Source organism: Kogia breviceps, chromosome 16 (assembly GCF_026419965.1).
Source record: "Kogia breviceps isolate mKogBre1 chromosome 16, mKogBre1 haplotype 1, whole genome shotgun sequence".
NCBI lineage: Eukaryota > Metazoa > Chordata > Mammalia > Artiodactyla > Physeteridae > Kogia > Kogia breviceps.
In genome coordinates this window covers 19,240,649-19,260,672 of record NC_081325.1, presented here as the reverse complement: position 1 = coordinate 19,260,672, position 20,024 = coordinate 19,240,649, and the positions used below count along the sequence as shown (strand labels likewise).

The 20,024-nt window shown below is 36.0% G+C and overlaps 1 protein-coding gene across 4 annotated transcripts in view; it reads left to right on the top strand.

The window, feature by feature from the left end:
* Nucleotides 1-20,024, top strand: part of FNDC3A (fibronectin type III domain containing 3A) — a 155,812-nt gene that overhangs the window by 24,658 nt on the left and 111,130 nt on the right. For 3 of the 4 annotated variants that reach the window (XM_059041671.2, XM_059041669.2, XM_059041670.2), the window contains exon 2: nt 5,671-5,808. The exons of the other annotated variant lie outside the window; for it this stretch is intronic. In XM_059041671.2, coding sequence (XP_058897654.1) covers nt 5,710-5,808 — 99 coding nt within the window. In that variant the 5' untranslated portion in view covers nt 5,671-5,709. The remainder of the gene's footprint in view (nt 1-5,670; nt 5,809-20,024) is intronic. 4 annotated transcript variants of the gene reach the window in all.

Genomic DNA, 20,024 nt, shown 5'->3' with positions numbered 1-20,024 from the left:
ACCATTGTCAAAAGTCATTTGACCATATGCATGACAGTTTATTTGTGGGCTCTCTGTTTTATTCCACTGGTGTACTTGTCTGTCTTTATGCCAGTATCACACTGTTTGATTACTGTGGCTTTGTATGTGTTTTGAAATCAGGAAGTTCAAATCCTCCAACTTTGTTCTTTTTCAAAATTCTTTGGCTATTTTCGATTCCTTGAGATTCCATATGAATGTTATTTTATTTTAATTTATTTTAAAAATTTATTTATTTAATTTTGGCTGCGTTGGGTTGTCCTTGCTGGACATGGGCTTTCTCTAGTTGTGGCGAGCGAGGGCTAGTCTTTGTTAGAGTGCACGGGCTTCTCATTACGGTGGCTTCTCTTTGTTGCAGAGCACGGGCTCTAGGCACATGGGCTTCAGTAGTTGTGGCATGCGGGCTCAGTAGTTGTGGCATGCGGGCTCAGTAGTTATGACATGAGGGCTCAGTAGTTGTGGCATGCGGGCTTCAGTAGTTGTGGCTCGCGGGCTCTAGAGCGCAGGCTCAGTAGTTGTGGCGCACGGGCTTAGTTGCTCCGCGGCATTTGGGATCTTCCCAGGCCAGGGATCGAATCTGTGTCCCCTGCATTGGCAGGCGGATTCTTAACCACTGCGCCACCAGGGAAGTGCTATTTCATTTTATTTTTAATATTTATTTTATTTATTAAAAAAATTTTTTTTGGCTGTGTTGGGTCTTCGTTGCAGCACTCAGGGTCTTTGTTCTGGCGCCGGACTTCTCTCTAGTTGTGGCTCGCAGGGTCCAGAGCACATGGGCTCTGTAGTTTGCGGTACTCGGGGTCTCTCGTTGAGGTGCGAGAGCTCAGTAGTTGTGGCACGCAGGCTTGATTGCCCTGCGGCATGTGGGATCTTAGTTACCCGACCAGGGATTGAACCCGTGTCCCCTGCATTGGAAGACAATTCTTTACCACTGGACCACCAGGGAAGTCCCAGATTCTATATGAATTTTAGAATGAATTTTTATATTTCTGAAAAAAATGCCATTGAGATTTTGATAGGGATTGTATTCAATCTGTAGATTGATATGGGTATCATAGACATCATAACAATATTAAGTCTTCCGACTATGAATACAGGATGTCTTCCCATTTATTTGTGTCCTCTTTAATTTCTTTTAGCAATATTTCATGGATTTCAGTATATAAATCTTTGTTTTCTTTGGTTAGATTTATTCCTAAGTATTTTATTCTTTTTAATGCTATTGTAAATGGAACAGATTTCAGATCGCTTCAGTTAGTGTATAGAAATGCAACTGATTTTTGTGCATTGATTTTGTATCATGCATTTTTAGTGAATTTATTAGTTCTAATAGTTTTTTAAAAACCTTTAGGATTTTCTGCATGTAAGATCCTGTCATCTGTGAACAAAGATAGTTTTACTTATTTATTCCCAGTTTGTATGCCTTTTATTTTTTTCTTGCTTAATCGCTCTGCCTACGGCTTCCATTACTATGTCTAATACTGTGAATAGATGTGGTGAGAGTGGGCATTCTAGCCTTGTTCCCGATTAGAGGAAAAGCTTTCAGTCTTTCACCACTGAGTATGGTGTTAGCTGTGGGCTTTTCATATGTGGCATTTATTATGTTGAAGTAGTTTCCTTCTATTCCTAGTATGTTAAGTGTTTTTATCATGAAAGGGTGTTGAATCTTGTCAGATGCTTTTTCTGCATCAGTTGAGAGGATCGTGTGTTCATTTCATTTTACCTTTAAAAAATTTTATCGAAGTATATGCAGAGAAGTACATACTTAGTGTACAGTTCAGTTCATAATACACTAGTAGTTACCGTACAACAGCCTCCCAGGTCAAGATGTGGAACAGTACCAGCACCCAAAAAATTGCCTTCATGCCCCTCACAGTCCCCATCCTTTCTTCCTTTCCAAAGGCAATCACTACGTGATTTTTAATACCACAGACAAGTTTTATTATTGGTTTTTAAACTTTCTATAAATAAAATTGTGCAGTATGTACTCTTCTGTGTGTTTTTCACTCACATTGTATTTGTGAAATTTATTTGTATTGTTCTCTATATTACTACTTCATTAATTTTCATTGCTGTATAGTAGTCCATTGGGTGAATCAGATACAGTTCACCATTTACTGTTGAGGGACATTTAGCTTACTTACAATTTGGGGCTATTAATAATGCTGCTATACATTATAATAATGCTACTATACATCCCTTGATGTACTTATCTTTTAGTATGCATGTGCATGCATTTCTTTTTGGTATATACCAGGAGTCTAATAGCTAGATCATAACTGGGTCATAGAATATTTATATGTTCAATTTTGGTAGGTAGTATCAAACTGGTTTCCAGAGTTATTTTATGAGTTTTCATTCATATTCCATATGAGTGTGATAGTTGCTCTGTAGCCTCACTAATACTTGATATTGTCAGTCTTTTCCATTTTTACTATCCTAGTATGTGGTGGTATTTCATTATGATTTTAATTAGCTTTTTCCTAATAACTAATGAACTTGAGAATCTTCTCATGTTTATTGGTCTCTTGAATTTCCGCTTTTGTGAAGAGCACATTCAAGTCTCATCTCATTTTTCTATTTTTTAAAAACTCAATTTGTAGGAGGCCTGTATATATACTAAATATGTCCTCTTTTCCAGTTACATGTGTTGTAAATATTTTTCAGTCTGTGGCTTGCATTTTCATTCTCTTAAAGATTTTTAAAATGAATTGTAGTTCTTAATTTTCATGAAGTTCAATATGTCATTTTTTCCTTTATGATTTAAGAAACATAATTTATACCCTGTTTAAAAAATTTTGCTCTGTGTCACAGTTATGAAGATATTCTTTTGTGTTATCTCTGTAAGCTTTCTTGTCTTACTTTTTGTATTCAGATATGCATACAGTCTACCTGGCATCAATTTTTTAAACATTGTTTAATTTGACATTAGTTAGAATTCTGACTAATAGAAAATTTGCAAGAATAGTACAAAGATATCCAGCTATTCTTCACACGGACTCCCCAAATGTTAATATTTTATTGTATTATTACCACATAGATGGTCAAATATTGATATATAGATATAGATATAAACAGATATGCTGGAGCCATCTTGTATACAAAAGTTGATTGTTAAAAATTCAGGCATTTTCAGGTCGATTTTTAAACCATGATGGCTTGAAATGGAGCATGGAGGAATATGTATTCCATGGAAATTAGCAAATGGAACAAATCACCTCCCCTTTTTTGCACGTATCAAATATTACATTATTAAAAAACAAGCAAAAATAGATGCATAGCTTAAAACAAGTGGGTATTTGTGGTCACAAGATAAGATGAAAACATAAGAACTTAGTAGTAACAAAATTAGAAGAAATTGATTGAAAGAAGAAGCTGACAGTGTTCTCTATGCCAGAATGAAAGGAATTTTTAGGTTTCTAAATGCAACATTTTAGTTGCATGACAGAAGTTTCCAATTTGCATGCTGAAATAAAACTTCGCATATAGTGTGATGAATATGGCTGTAAAAGAAGGCAGTTCATAAATGAAATGATGTTATAGCTTTGAAAAGAGTAAAATCAGAGGTAACACCTTAAATGGAATGATAATATTAAAACATAGCATATGGCTTCAGATTCATTGTATAATACCACTGTTCTTGGAATTAACTGGAGATTCAGAAGAAATTTCTATTTTTATTTGTAAAGCTTCCAGTCCATTTCTGGAAACCAAATTATGTTTTTATCTTCAGCATTACATTCTAAAATTTTTGTAATAATGGTGGCTTGCAGTTTTAACTAAGCATATTAAATAAAATATCAGGATACAATGACAAAAGAAAAATTCTCAGTGGTGGTTATTTTTTTAATTTATTAATTTTAAAAGGTAAATTACTTATAAACTTTCTCTGGTTAATCCTGAGTTAGCTTCCTAAAATGTTTCTTCTTGAACTAAATCTTATGACATGCAAGAGAGAAAATACATTGACTCTTTCCCATCTTATATATAATTCTTTGTGTGTTCCACAGTGTGAAATTATTTGACATGATTTAAGGTACTCAGTGATTTTGTTGGACTTTAAGAAATATAGCAATACAGATTAAGCCAGAATTTAGATTTGCCCCTTCATTTATATATGTCTATAAAAGTGTTTATATACTGTATATATAAAACATACATGTGTTTATATCATATGTATTTATTATATAAATATTTATATATATGTTATGTTTAAATGGCATGCATTTTTATGAGATAGTTATATAATATAAAATGCTCCATACTATAGTTTTAAGTATAAAATCTTGAAGTAGATACCTGTATTGAATATTTTTTTAAATCTTAAAACAGTGTTTATATATCTAAATAGAAAACTGTTTTAAGGTTAAATCAGCTTGTATGAAAGTTTTCTGCAAAGATTCAAGATTTTTAAATAAATAGCATGAATTTAATGTCTTACAAAAGTTAAACATTTTGACACTGCTGAATTGTAGAATGCTGCAAGCATCCAGAAATGTTTGTTATTTTGTCTTTCAGTATAGATTTGATAAAATTCATGATTGAGCTCAGTTGTACTCATTTTGACTTGTAATTTGCTGATATTTTAATGGTTGATGTTATATATGGTAGACTAATATTACTTATATCAAATCTTTTACTTTTTATATAAGTGATACTGTATATACAGTTAAAGAGTTCTAAGTGTATGTGCTTGTATCACTGAAATGATTTGGCTTATTGTAAAGTATTTAGAAAAAAATAATAAAACCAGAATGACAGATGACCAAAACCAGAGCTTAAAACTTAAAACTTGAAGATTCGTTTTCTAATCCTGAGCAAATTTTTCAAATTTTGCTGTTTGAGGAATCAGTGAAAAATTATAATTCTTGTGAGTTCTAGAGACTGGTAGGGTGATGAGGGGAAACTGGGCCTTCATAAACACCTTCTCAGCTCAGATTAAAACATCAGTGATAGAGTTGCCTCATTCAGTCATTGCATTTTAGTTCCTATCCCACTGTTAGCTAAAGTAGTGGTGGTTAAATTAAATAAATATTATATAGAGGTGGAAGGGATAGAGAGACAGACAGACATGGAATTTATTTATTTTTATTTTTGGCTGCGTTCGGTCTTCGTGGCTGCGTATGGGCTTTCTCTAGTTGTGGCGAGTGGGGGCTACTGTTCATTGTGGTGCATGGGCTTCTCATTGCGGTGGCTTCTCTTGTTGCGGAGCACAGGCTCTAGGTATGCGGGCTTCAGTAGTTGTGGCATGCGGGCTCAGTAGTTGTGGCTCGAGCTCTAGAGCGCAGGCTCAGTAGTTGTGGTGCACAGGCTCAGTTGCTCTGCAGCATGTGGGATCTTCCTGGACCACAGCTCGAACCTGTGTCCCCTGCATTGGCAGGCACATTCTTAACCACTGCACCACCAGGGAAGTCCCCAGACATGGAATTTAAATAGAAGCTCCTGATGTGTATCTTGGTTTGCTGTCTACATTGACAGACAGCTGGTAAATAAGAAATATATTTCCTTAAATGATCTGTTGACAGAAAAAAGCTGTCAACAGAGTATTGTAAAATTTCCTTTGACAAGAATATATCTTTATCTTGAATGTATTATATTTTAATATATTTTAAACGATGTACACACAAATGGCTATATATTTTTGTTTTTCAGAGTTGGAGGGTTATCCGGTATATTAATGTCTTATTGATAATGGCAGAACATCCACCACTACTGGATACAACTCAGATTTTAAGTAGTGATATTTCTCTTCTATCTGCCCCTATTGTAAGTGCAGATGGAACACAACAGGTAAGGAAACTGAAATGTTTGTTTTCTTATGTCTAGTACACATGTATTTCTTTCAGAAGAATGCAAAATTTAGAACAGAATGAGACATCACAACAGTAGGTTCCTGTTAATTCATATTTTAAACTCCAGTTCAAAATGTTGTTTCGGTTTTATAGGACAATGAAATAATGAGACTGTTTGTGAAGTTGCTTCTAAAATATCTCACTAATTAATGATTAAATTTCTTGTGTTTATATTTAGTTCCCACTGAAATTTTTTTTGTTTTACTTTAGACAGACAATGTACTAGTCCCTGAGTGTTTTTTTAACTAACTTTAACCTTGTACCTTAATGATTATTGTAAATCATTATTTCAAATCATTATGAAATCATGACTTAATTATGTGATTAAATGACTGCCTGCATTATATTATAATAAAATGTTATCTCTTTTTCTTCTTTTCTCCTCACCAGAATCCCCTCTCCCAAAAGTAAACACACAATTTGTGGTGTGATTTTCTCCTAAACCAGGGCTTTATAAATAAAGTTCTCTTATTTTGTTGATGCCTCATTCCCCCAATAATCCTAAAGGGATGGGAATGAGGGACTTTCATAAGTACCTGTTATGTGCCAAGCAATGTACTTAATTCTCACAACTACCCTGTATGGTAGTGATGTTAATATTGTAAGTGAAGAAACAAAGATTAAGGACATAATAAATAATAATAATAAGGAGGAACAATTTGAGTTCTCACTATATAAAAAACATGTGCTAAGAACTTTATGATCTTATTTAATTCTTTCAGCAGTCCTGTCCCTATTGCAGATGAAACAAAATGAGTTTCAGAAAGGCTCACAAGATCACACAAAGCTTTTTTGCTCCATTACTCATACTGCTTCCTTGGGAAACGAAAATAATGTAGTCTTATTTTGTTACTTTACAAACTTCGTGTCTATAGTGGACAATTATTTGCTTACAAGATAAGGGACTACTTTGTTAACTTGGCTATTGAAAAATCTAGTGATTAGCTTGTGTTCTAAAGTATATATTGGTTTTGATTTTCACATGCGCTCTGATAGCTTTTAGCAGCAACCTCTTTTCACGAAAGTTGCTTTTTATAGTCTAATTTAAGTCTGTTAAGATTTTTTTCTCCCTTAAAAATAATGGATGTGGCAGATATTCATTTACTTCGAGGCTCTGGGAGTGCTTTCAGTTATCATTGTTGCTTCAGGCAGATCACTGGCTTCAAGTTGTTTATAATGTAATACAAGAAAGAATCTATTAAGCAGTCAATTACAGTACACTGATATAGTTGCTACAGTGTATAGTCTGTTAAAGGGAAGACAGTAGGCTAAAACAAAACCACAGTGCCCTCTCAAGACTTATTTCTCTCTTTTCCCCCAAAAGGAGATTCTGTTGGCAGAATTTTTCTTGAAATCCTGAGGGCACCATGGCTAGCATATAGTAGTTGTTGTGTAGATGGATATAGAGAAAGGAGCTGGGAATAGAAGAGCACACTAGAGCAAGATTTGAAGGATCAGGGAGAATCACTAGGTCTAGAGGACCTAATATTTTTTAGTTAGGGTTTGAAAAATCAGGTATCAAGAGGTGGAGTAAAGCCTTAAATTCTAACTAGCAAAGAGAGTGCCTTGTAATTTGATAGGGAGAGAAAAATGAGTGGAAAGAGCATAGGATTTGGTTGATAGACTTAGATTTGATTTGGGTGACTTAAGACAAAGTATTTAACTTCTCTGTGTATGTTTGCTTCTTTATAAGATAGAGGTAGTAATAGCTGCTTAGAGTAGCTGTAGCTATGAGGGTGAAATGAACTTGAAGGAGCTCAGTAAATATTTGCTAAATTTGAATTGAAGCACTTAATAAATGTTTAAAAGACTGAAGAAACTATATAGGTATGTCAGTCAGGACTTAATTCAACAGAGAAAGTTATAGTAAGATAATAGATAATTATGATGGATACAAACTAAAGTATAAGTGTAAGAGAGTGGCCCAATAGCTATGGTAAAATGTAAGGAAATGAAGAAAAGTAGATAACAGTAAGTAGATAACAACTGACAACATGCATCTCTTTGTCTTAACTCAGGAACTTACTGGTATGCCAAGCATAGCCAAGTTAGAGCTTGCCTCTGGTGATATGACACTTCCTTGTTGGTGCCCAGAGTAAAGAAGCAAGCTAAAGACAGTTCCTGACAGGAGGAACTCTTGGGTACATGCATGATGTTAAAAATTTAGGAAAACAGATAGATTGTCCCTTGCCTTTACTCTCTTGGGAACATTATTCTATTTCTTGGGAATATGAGATTTCTGTTCCATCCCTTGATATCAAATTAATTTTCTTATGGTTGGCCATCCAGATTATCTATCTCCTCATTAATATTTTCTATTTTTTTATAGCAAACATATTTTATACAATGTCACATTATACATAGTGGATCTTTTGGCTTATGAATTATACTAGAGGGAATCTCTCCTGACATCATTACTGCTAGTGTTGCTTTTAGGGAAGCTATAATAGACATTTATAATTTATTTTGATTGGCAGCACCTGAACTATTTTTTGTGTTTAAAGAATTTCATTCCCCTTTTTTCTATTAATAAACTTTATTTTTAGAGCGTTTTAGGTTTACAGAAAAATTGAGCAGAGTGGTTTTCTCATATGCCTCTTCCACACAGTTTCCCCTATTATTAACTTCTTAATAGGTACATTTGTTACAATTAATAAACCATTATTGATACATTATTATTAAGTTCCATGGTTTACATCAGGGTTCATTCTTGGTATTGTATAGTTCTATGGGTTTTGACAAATGTGTAATGCTGTATATCACTATTAGAGTATTATACAGAACAGTTTAACTGCCTTAAAACTCCACTGTGCTCTGTTATCCCTCCCTCACTCCCCACCCCTGAAACTTTGGCAACCACTGATATTTTTACTGTCCCTATAATTTTTGTCTTTTTCCAGAATATCTTATAATTTGATTCATACAGTATGTAGCTTTTTCAGACCAACTTCTTTCACTTAGCAATATGGTCTGGAAAATTTCTTCTTGTGGCTATTTCAGTAGCTCCTTTTTACTATTGTATAATACTTCAATGTTTGAATGTCCTGGTTTATTCATCACCTGTTAAAGGACAGCTTGATTGTTTCTAGTTTTTGGTGATTATAAATAAAGCTGCTCTAAACATTTATGTGTAGGTTTTTGGATAGACGTAAGTTTTCAACTCAATTATAAATATCTAGGAACATCAGTGCTAGACTGTTTGGTAAGACTCTGTTTAGCTTTATAAGAAACTAACAAACTGTTTTCCAGAGTGGCTGTACCATTTCGCATTCTCAAGCATGTCCTTGATTTGAGATTGTATCCTTCCCTGATAGAGCAGGTAAAGCGTTTATGAGTGCTTGTGCTGCCCTGTTAGAACCCCCAAATACGCTTTAGGGAATTTGAACTTTAAACACAAGTGGAATGCTCCCAGCTGTATTCACTATTGCTACCATCAAAAGAAAAGTTCAGATATTTTGGTTTCTTGTGTGGTTCAGTACTTTCGTAATTTAACTTTACCTTCTCTAATTTTTACTCATTTACCTTCCAAAAATATTGAATGCATTTAAACTTTTGACTAAGATGTTTCAAAACTCACTGCCTATCTAGCTTCTTTATCAGAATATTCTCCATTTCATTAATTTTTTAATTATTATTTTGTAACTCTATATTTCTCACTTGTACCTGCTTGATTTTGATTTATGGAGGTGACTGAGTAATGACATAGACTAATGCCATTGAAGTCAAATTTTTATTACTTACATTTCCTGAAAGAAGGGAGCACACCATGCCATGCTGGGCCACAGGGGAAACATCAGGTTTTGGTCAGGAGGCAGAAGCAGGAACAAGAGGAACGCCTAGACCAAAGCCATTAAATTGGTGTTTTCTCAGGAAAGGCATAGAGTAAGTAGCTTAGGATTGGCTATTTAATAATTGTGGCAGGCAAGAAATAACAAGTATTGACTAGGATATGGAGAAAAGGGAACCCTTGTATACTGTTGGTAGGAAGGTATGGAGAAAAGGGAACCCTTGTATACTGTTGGTAGGAAGGTATGGATAAATTGGTGCAGGCACTATGGAAAACAGTATGGAGATTCCTCAAAAAATTAAAAATAGAACTACTATACGATCCTGCATTTTATTTCTTGGTATTTATCTGAAGGAAGTGAAATCACTGTCTGGAAAAAAATGTATGTACATTTTGGTGTTGCAGCATTATTGTGTTGTGTTTGTTGCAGCATTATTTACAGTAGTGAATACATGGAAACAACCTATGTATCCATCAGTGGATGAAAAGATAAAGAAGTTGTGTGTGTGTATATGTATGTGTGTATGTATATGCATACACATGATGGAATATTATTCAGTCATGAAAAAGAAGAAAATCTTAACATTTGCCACAACGTGGATGTACCTTGAGGACATTATGCTGAGTGAAATGTCAGGCAGAGAAAGACAATTACTGTATGGTCTCACTTATATATGGAATATTTTTAAAAATGAACTTATAGATACAGAGAACAGATTGGTAGTTGCCAGAGGTGGGTGGTTATGGGAGGGTGGGCAAAATGGGTGAAGATGGCCAAAAGGTACAAACTTCCAGTTATAAGATAAATAAGTCCTAGGAATGTAATACACAGCAAGGTGACTGTAGTTAACAACACTGTATTGTATTTGGAAGTTACTAAGAGAGTGGGTCTTAAAAGTTGTCATCACAAGTGTTGACTAAACTTCCTGTGGTAATTATTTTGTAATATATTCATATATCAAATCATTATGTTGTACACTTAAAACTAATATAATGTTCTATCAGTTATATCTCAATTTTAATAGTAATCTATTTATTTATTTTTATATTTATTTTTGGCTGTGTTGGGTCTTTGTTTCTGTGCGAGGGCTTTCTCTAGTTGCGGCAAGCGGGGGCCACTCTTCATCGCGGTGCGCGGGCCTCTGCACTATCGCAGCCTCTCTTGTTGCGGAGCGCAGGTTCAGTAGTTGTGGCTCACGGGCCTAGTTGCTCCGCGGCATGTGGGATCTTCCCAGACCAGGGCTCGAACCCGTGTCCCCTGCATTAGCAGGCAGATTCTCAACCACTGTGCCACCAGGGAAGCCCAATTTTATCTCAATTTTAAGAAAATAAAAAAAAATAATTCTGGCAGATTTGGGGCTATACAGGTGGTCTTTAGTTTCCTGTTACTTGGCCTTGGGATGACTTAGGGCAGCGGAAATACTGGCTTAGTGTGTAAGAGTTCAGTAAGGGGGTTAGTTGGAGCTGTAGACTTGAAATTGGTTGGTTTGCATATGAGAGGTGTGTTCCTGGCGGAGCCCTTTGCTACCTCTAAGAATTGGTTAGCCCTGGGACAGGCAGTCTCTCCCCAGCCAGCTCAGCCATCAATGCCAGAGCATTGAGAACACAGAAAATAAGAAAATATGGTTAAAATAATCGGCCCTGTGTTGAACAGATGCCAAATAGACAAATACAGAATTTAAGAAAACATGGAACATCTCCTCAGCTTACTGTTTTCAAAACCTGTTTAAATTGTAAGCTATAACCTATATATGTATAGAAAAGTATGTAAAACAAATATATAATATAGCACATGATTATAGAGCATAAATCTTATAACTGCCAGCCAGACTAAGAGGTAGAATACTGCCAACACCCTAGAAATCCCCTGTGTGTTCCTTCTACATCACAATGCCCTCTCTAGTTGAAGGTTACCACTATCCTTACTTCTATGGGAATTAATTCCAGACTTTTCTTTATAGTTTCATCTATGCATACATCACTAAGCAATAATTGTTTAGATCTGCCTATTCTTGATCTTTAAAGTAATCTTTACTGTAACTGTTCTTTTGTGCCTTGCTGGTTTTGTACAACATTGTTTTTAAGATTCATTCTTATTGGATGTTGCTGAAATTTGTTCTTTTCGTTGTATAGGATTCCATGTATGGATATAAAACAGTATATTCATTTATCTCTTCTATTCTTGGTGGACATCTGGACAGTTTCTAGTTTGATACTGTTTTTTCTTTTTGATTTGTCAAAACTCTTGATATATATTCTGGATATAAACCTTTGTTAGTCACCAGTGTGGTGAATGCTTTCTCTTATCCTTGTAATCACACTCTTTAGTGTCTTTTGATGAACAATTCTTAATTGTAATGTGGTCAAATTTATTAGTTCTTTTTATCTAGAGTTAGTGTATTGTTTTTTGTTGAATTCTTTCCTACACTGAGGCGATGAAAATATTTTCCTATATTATCTTCTGAAAAGTATAGTTTTGCTTTGAACATTTTATTCAAAAATCCACTGGAGTTGATTTCTGTGAATTGTGTCAAGCTGGGTTCAATTTGATTATTTTTCCATACGTATATTGAATTATCTCACACCATTTATTGAAATGACTATCATTTTCCTATCACTTTACAGTGATATTTACACCATAAGTTAAGTGACCATATATTTGTGGAATTGTTTCTGGATTATTAATTCTATTCCATTGATCTGTTTGATTATTCCTGTGCCAGGAAAGCACCAATATTTTAAATGGAGTCTTGGTATCTAGTAGGGCAAACCATCTCACTTTGTTGTTCTTTGAGAGTGTCTTGATATTCTTGGCCTGTGCATTTACATATAAATTTTAGAATTAGCTTATCAATATACACATACACAGCCTGCTGAGATTTGTATTTGGAGTACTTTGCATCTATAGATCAAGTTAGTAGAGAATTGACATCTTTACAATATTGAGTCTTTCACTCCTTGAAGTTGAAGTTGGTATATCTAAGTTATTAGAAATTGTGTGTGTGAAATTTCATGTCCTGTTGTTGGTAAATAGAAACAGTTTATATTGCTTTAATATCTAGCAACCTTGCAGGATAATAATCTCTTGTATTTCTATTACAAGAGAGTGGTACCCCCTCCCATTTCCACCTCTTGATTCTTCAACCTGGACTTGCGAGTCCTGGCTATGAGAGAAACAGCACCATATACTGGACGCCAATTTAGGGCATATGCCACCTCCTGGAAAACCTTTCTGCAGCCTTGCAAGGTATTGCCACCTAGCTGTTTGTATAACTTAAAACATTAAATATCTTACAGTATTTTAATGAAATACATGTAAGTGTATATATATTCATACACACTTAAAACTGTTGTGAAAGAAGAATCACCAAACTGTAAAGGGAACAACATCTTAAGGAAATGAAACATAATGGTCATGGAATTTTGATGGATCCTGGTCTAAAAATAATTGATTTTCTATTAAATTAACTCCTAGATATTCTACAGTTAGAATAATTCCTAATTCTCTAGTTAAGTAACTTTGTAGTTTGTCAAATCCTGTGCCCCAGAATCCTGTAGAAATTATTGACTTATAAGAAATGTAATTTGGGCTGAAGTGAGGAGGAAATAAAGAATAACTTCTAAGCAGCACTGAATAAATAAGGAAATGCATTCAACTGAAAATTATCCATGGAATACTGAAAATTCTTTAAAGTGAATCTGATTATAAACTTGTGTAATAGGAGATACTAAATGAAAAGGAGTCTTACAAAAATGATTTTTCCCATGATCTTTTCTATGTTCTTACATTAGCTTAATACAAAGCAAGATTTTTTTTGTCAAAAATTATACAGATGTTTGTAGAAATAGAAGTTGAATTCTGCTTTTTCAGCTCTGGTAACATTTCCCTTTCAGTAATAAACCATGGTCATTATGTATTCAAAGTACTGTTATATATCTTCTTACCAGATAGAATGCCCAGGATTCAAATTCCTGAAATGCATTTGTGTGATTTTTCAGAAAAGAACATTTTGAAAATCAGACAAATATGCACATACATGTAAACACATGGCAGAAAGTTATACAAGAAATTATAAGCAGGGACTGACCCCAGAAGAAGTTTACATTTTACTATGCAACCTTTTGTACCATTTGAATATTTTTTAATCTTGTGGGTTTATTACTTTTTCAGTTTAAAAACTAACAGTTGAAAAAAGAAAAAAAAACCACGCAGTTCCAAGTGTACATATACACATATATCACAGGAAGAAAAGCTCTGAACACATACATACGCATTTATTAACAGTGGTTCTTCTTTTCAGGAAAGAGAGATTTGTTGGCAAGAGGTGGAAATTTTGCTTTATCCAAACTCTTTTAAGATTTTAGAATGTCTTTATTTAAATGAACATATGTCAGAAAAGTGCACAAATCATTTCTGTGCAGCCCAATTAAAAAAATAAAGTGAACATAACCCCTGTAACCACCCTCAGGTCAAGAAATAGAACTTTACCAGCACCTCCAAGACACTTCTTGGGAAGGATTACCCTTGCAACCCTTCCCAAGAAGTAACCCCTCTCTCCCAAACAGTATCCCCTTTTTCCTCCCCAAACCAAGGATAAGTTTTGCCTGATTTGAATTTTACATAAATAGAATTATACTGTATATATTATTTTGCTCAACATTATATGCATGAGATTTATCCATGTTACCACCTGTAGCATATTTGCTGCATAATATTCCATTCTATGAATATACCTTAATAGCTTCAATTTACTATTGATGGAAACTTGGGTTGTTTCCAGTTTTTGATTATCACAAGAACATTCTTATATACTACTTTTATACATGTGCATGCTTTTATTTTGGGTATATACCTAATAGTGGAGTGCATGGGTCATAGGGAATATATATGTTCAAATAGTAACTATTACTTTTTGTTGTTGTTTATCTCTACTTATACATCCCAGAATACCTCAAATACAATTGAACTCTCCTCATATTCCCTCAAACACCAAACTTTTACTACTACTTCTGTCTTCCCTTATTGTGGAAGACTATTATTTTCCCCAAATAGCTGCTGCCTCCCTCTAGGGTAAGATTATTTTTTCCCACCCCGCTGATGGCAAAGAAAAAGGTTTCCAAAGAGGCTGTACCAGTTTACACATCCACAGTAGTATATTGTTGGCAGTTGCTCTACAGTCAAATCATCATTTGGAATTGTCTGTTTCATTTTATCTGTTATCATGATAGGTATGTATACTAGTTGAATTTTAGAGAAAATATCCACATACCTCCTGTGTGAACAAAAATAAATATACTTTCCTCTTGGGGAACATCTGAATAAAATGCCTATTATTTAATTAGTAAACATCTATTCCAGTGTCTTATATGTGTCTTTAAACATAATTGACCACCTAATGGTCTGTATGCCTATGTAATATAGAAATTGGCATTTTAAAACTAAAACAGTTGGTAAACTTAACTGGCACATTAATAAGTGCTTTTTTTAAACATCGTTATTGGAGTATAATTGCTTTACAATGGTGTGTTAGTTTCTACTTTATAACAAAGCGAATCAGCTATACATATACATATGTCCCCATATCCCCTCCCTCTTGCGTCTCCATCCCACCCTCCCTATCCCACCCTTCTAGGTGGTCCCAAAGCACTGAGCTGGTCTCCCTGTGCTATGCGGCTGCTGCCCACCAGCTATTTTACATTTGGTAGTGTATATAAGTCCATGCCACTCTCTCACTTTAGCATTTGTTGTAAAGCTGGTTTGGTGGTGCTGAATTCTCTTAACTTTTGCTTGTGTATAAAGGTTTTAATTTCTCCGTCAAATCTGAATGAGATCTTTGCTGTGTAAAGTAATCTTGGTTTTAGGTTTTGCCCTTTCATCACTTTAAATATGTTCTGCCACTCCCTTCTGTCTTGCAAAGTTTCTGCTGAAAGATCAGCTGTTAACCTTATGGGGATTTCTTTGTATGTTATTTGTTTTTTTTCCCTTGCTACTTTTAATATTTTTTCTTTGTATTTAATTGTTGATAGTTTTATTAATATGTGTCTTGGCGTGTTTCTCCTTGGATTTATCCTGTATGGGACTCTCTGCACCTGCTGGACTTGATTAACTATTTCCTTTCCCATATTAGGGAACTTTTCAACTATAATCTGTTCAAATATTTTCTCAGTTCCTTTTTTTCTTCTTCTTCTGGGACCCCCTATAATTCAAATGTTGGTGCGTTTTATGTTGTCCCAGAGGTCTCTGAGACTGTCTTCAATTCTTTTCATTCTTTTTTCTTTATTCTGCTCTGTGGTAGTTATTTCCACTATTTTATCTTCCAGATCTCTTATCTGTTCTTCTGCCTCAGTTATTGTGCTGTTGAATCCTTCCAGATAATTTTTAATTTCATTTATTGTGGTGTTCATCATTGCTTGTTTGCTCTTTAGTTCTTCTAGGTCCTTGTGAAACGTTTCTAGTATTTCACCATTCTACTTCCAAGATTTTGGATCATCTTTACTATCATTACTCCCAATTATTTTTCAGGTAGACTGCCAATTTCCTCTTCATTTGTTTGGTCTGGTGGGTTTTTTACCTTGCTCCTTCATCTGCTATGTGTTTCTCTGTCTTCTCATTTTGCTTAACTTACTGTGTTTGGGGTCTCCTTTTCACAGGCTGCAGGTTCGTAGTTCCCATTGTTTTTGGTGTCTTCCCCTAGTGGCTAAGGTTGGTTCAGTGAGTTGTGTAGGCTTCCTGGTGGAGGGGACTAGTGCCTGTGTTCTGGTGGATGAGGCTGGATCTTGTCTTTCTGGCAGGCAGGACCATGTCTGGTGGTGTGTTTTGAGGTGTCTGTGACCTTATTATGATTTTAGGCAGCCTCTCTGCTAATGGGTGGGGTTGTGTTCCTGTCTTGCTAGTCATTTGGCATAGAGTGTCCAGCACTGTAGCTTGCTGGTTGTTGAGTGGAGCTGGGTCTTAGTGTTGAGATGGAGATCTCTGGGAGAGCTTTCACCATTTGATATTACGTGGAGCCAGGAGGTCTCTGGTGGACCAGTGTCCTAATATCTCTCCCACCTCAGAGGCACCGGCCTGACACCCGGCCCAAGCACCAAGACCCTGTCAGCCACACGGCTCAGAAGAAAAGGGAGAAAAAGAAAGAAAGAAAGGAAGAAAAAATAAAAAGAAATAAAGTTAAAATTTAAAAATTTTAAAGTAATAAAGAAAAAAGAAAGAAAGAAGAGAGCAACCAAACCAAAAAACAAATCCACCAATGATAACAAGCGCTAAAAACTATACTAAAGAAAAGCCAAAAAACAAAAAAACGGACAGACAGAATCCCAGGACAATTGGTAAAAGCAAAGCTATACAGACAAAATCACAAAAAGAAGCATACACATACACACTCACAAAAGGAGAAAAAGGAAAAAAAATATATATCTATATACTTTTTTTAAAAAGAGAGCAACCAAATCAATAAACAAATCTACCAATGATAATAAACTCTAAATACTAAACTAAAATAAACATAAAACCAGAAACCAATCAGTCACATACAGCAAACCCCAAGTCTACAGTTGCTCCCAAAGTCCACCGCCTCAATTTTGGGGTGATTCGTTGTCTATTCAGGTATTCCACAGATGCAGAGTACATCAAGTTGGTTGTGGAGATTTAATTGCTGCTCCTGAGGCTGCTGGGAGAGATTTCCCTTTCTCTTCTTTGTTCACACAGCTCCTGGGTTTCAGCTTTGGATTTGGACCCGCCTCTGCGTGTAGGTCACCTGAGGGCATCTGTTCCTGCTGTTACAGGACGGGGTTAAAGGAGCAGCTGATGAGGGGGCTCTGGCTCACTCAGGCCAGGGGGAGGGAGGGGTACGGATGCAGGGCAAGCCTGCGGCAGCAGAGGCCAGAGTGACGTTGCACCAGCCTTAGGCGCGCCATGCGTTCTCCCTGGGAAGTTGTCCCTGGATCACGGGACCCTGGCAGTGCCAGAATGCACAGGCTCCCGGGAGGGGAGGTGTGGATAGTGACCTGTGCTTGCTCACAGGCTTCTTGGTGGCTGCAGCAGCAGCCTTAGTGTTTCATGCCCGTCTCTGGTGTCCGCGCTGATAGCCGTGGCTCGTGCCTGTCTCTGGAGCTCGTTTAGGAGGTACTCTTAATCTCCTCTCCTCGTGCACCCCAAAACAATGGTCTCTTGCCTCTTAGGCAGGTCCAGACTTTTTCCTGGAGTCCCTCCCGGCTAGCTGTGGCGCACTAGCCCCCTTCAGGCTGTGTTCACGCAGCCAATCCCAGTCCTCTCCCTGGAATCCAACTTCCAAAGCCCCAGCCTCAGCTCCCAGCCCCCGCCCGCCCTGGCAGGCGAGCAGACAAGCCTCTCAGGCTGGTGAATGCTGGTCGGCACCGATCCTCTGTGCGGGAATCTCTCCGCTTTGCCCTCTGCACCCCTATTGCTGCACTCTTCTCCGTGGCTCCGAAGCTTCCCCCCCCACTGCCCCCCGCACCGTCTCCACCCGCAAAGGGGCTTCCTAGTGTGTGGAAACCTTTCCTCCTTCACAGCTCCCTCCCAGAGGTGCAGGTCCCATCCCTATTCTTTTGTCTCTGTTTTTTTCTTTTTTCTTTTGCTCTACCCAGGTACGTGGGGAGTTTCTTGCCTTTTGGGAAGTGTGAGGTCTTCTGCCAGCGTTCAGTAGGTGTTCTGTAGGAGCTGTTCCACATGTAGATGTATTTGTTGGGGGAAGGTGATCTCCAGATCTTGTTCTTCCACCATCTTGAAGGTCTCTCCCTGAGTGCTTATTGTATAAAGAAAGAATCTCATGTTACCTGCAAAGTTGGCAACAAAGTGCCTGTATACAGCAAAGTACCCTGACTTCTTGGGGATAATTCACGGGACTAATTAAGGTTTGGGGGAAGAAAGGAGATTGGAACTATGTTTTGACAGAGGGAAATGCAAATTAAAACCTCACTGAGGATGTAAATATTAAGAAATCTGAAATGTAGTCTGTGGAGCAGTGGAATCCCTCATACACTGCTGGCACAACCATTTGGGGAAGTGGTCTGGCAATATTGAACAAAGCTGAAAAAGTACATATCTAAAATCTAACGTAATATACTGCTTTTCCAGCACTGTTTCCTTTTCTGTAGGTAGTTATCCTACAGAAAATCTTATACATGTATACAAGGGCACGTGTGCATCCGTATTCATTGTATTGTTTTGTAATAATGAAAGAACTAGAAACAATATAAATACCCAACAGTAGAGAAATGAATAGAATTTGGAGGATTCATATGATGGAATGCTAGAATCTATACTGTGGATTTCGAGAATACCAACTGTGGAAATGGAAATAAAGGGGGAAACCTGATAATTTTTTTTAAGAAAAAGAATGAGTATGATGAGATTATGGAATTTCCAAACTGAAAGAGAGTGCAAAAAAAAATAGTCCACATTTTTACACACAGAAAAACTAAAGCTAACAGTTGACCAGCTTATCTAAGATTACAGACAGAGTGGCAGAGTTGACACTAGAATCTAAGTCTTCTGATCTCCACTCTGAGTGACTTTGGAGTAAATAAGGAAGTTGAATTTAAATTCAAAATTTGAAAACACTTGGTTCTAGATAATTGGTGATTCAGTTGATACTAATAAAGCAATTTAGAAGTGGTAACACTGGCTCATAGGAATGATTAGTGAATGCTTTTCCAACGCTGTTTCCTTGCGTTCAGTAGGGCTGTTAACACGACAGTAACTGAATCTATATGAAGAAGTAAAGAGCACCAGCGAAAGTAACTAATAGGTAAATTTAAAAGATAGTATAAATATATTTTTTGTTTTTAATTCTTTTCTGAGTCAAAAGACATTTGCAAAAAGCAATAATTATATACTGTTATTGACTTATAAAGTATAAAGATGCAATTAGTAGTACAATAATAACACAAAGGAAGGGACAAGGAACTTAGCTAGAGAGGAGCAAAGTTTTTATATACAACTGAAATTAAGTTGGAATTCATCTGATTTAGATTGTTATCAATTAACAGGCTAATTGTAATCCACAGGGCATCTGCTAAGAAATAACTCCAAAAAAAATAGTAAAAGAAACAATAAAAATTAAAATGGAACAGTAGAAAATGTTTAACACACACACGAAAAGGGCAGTAATGGAGGAATTGAGGAACAAAAAAGACATAATTACATAAAGATATAGCAAAATAGATATAAATTATACTCTATCAGTAATTCTGATAATGTAAATGAATTAAATATGGCAATGAAAGACAGAGATTAACATAATGGATAAAAACCCATGATCTATGTGCTGGATCTCCAAGGGACACTCTTTAAATCAAAGATACAAACAGGTTGAAATGAAAAAGATTGGAGAAAGACATATCATGCA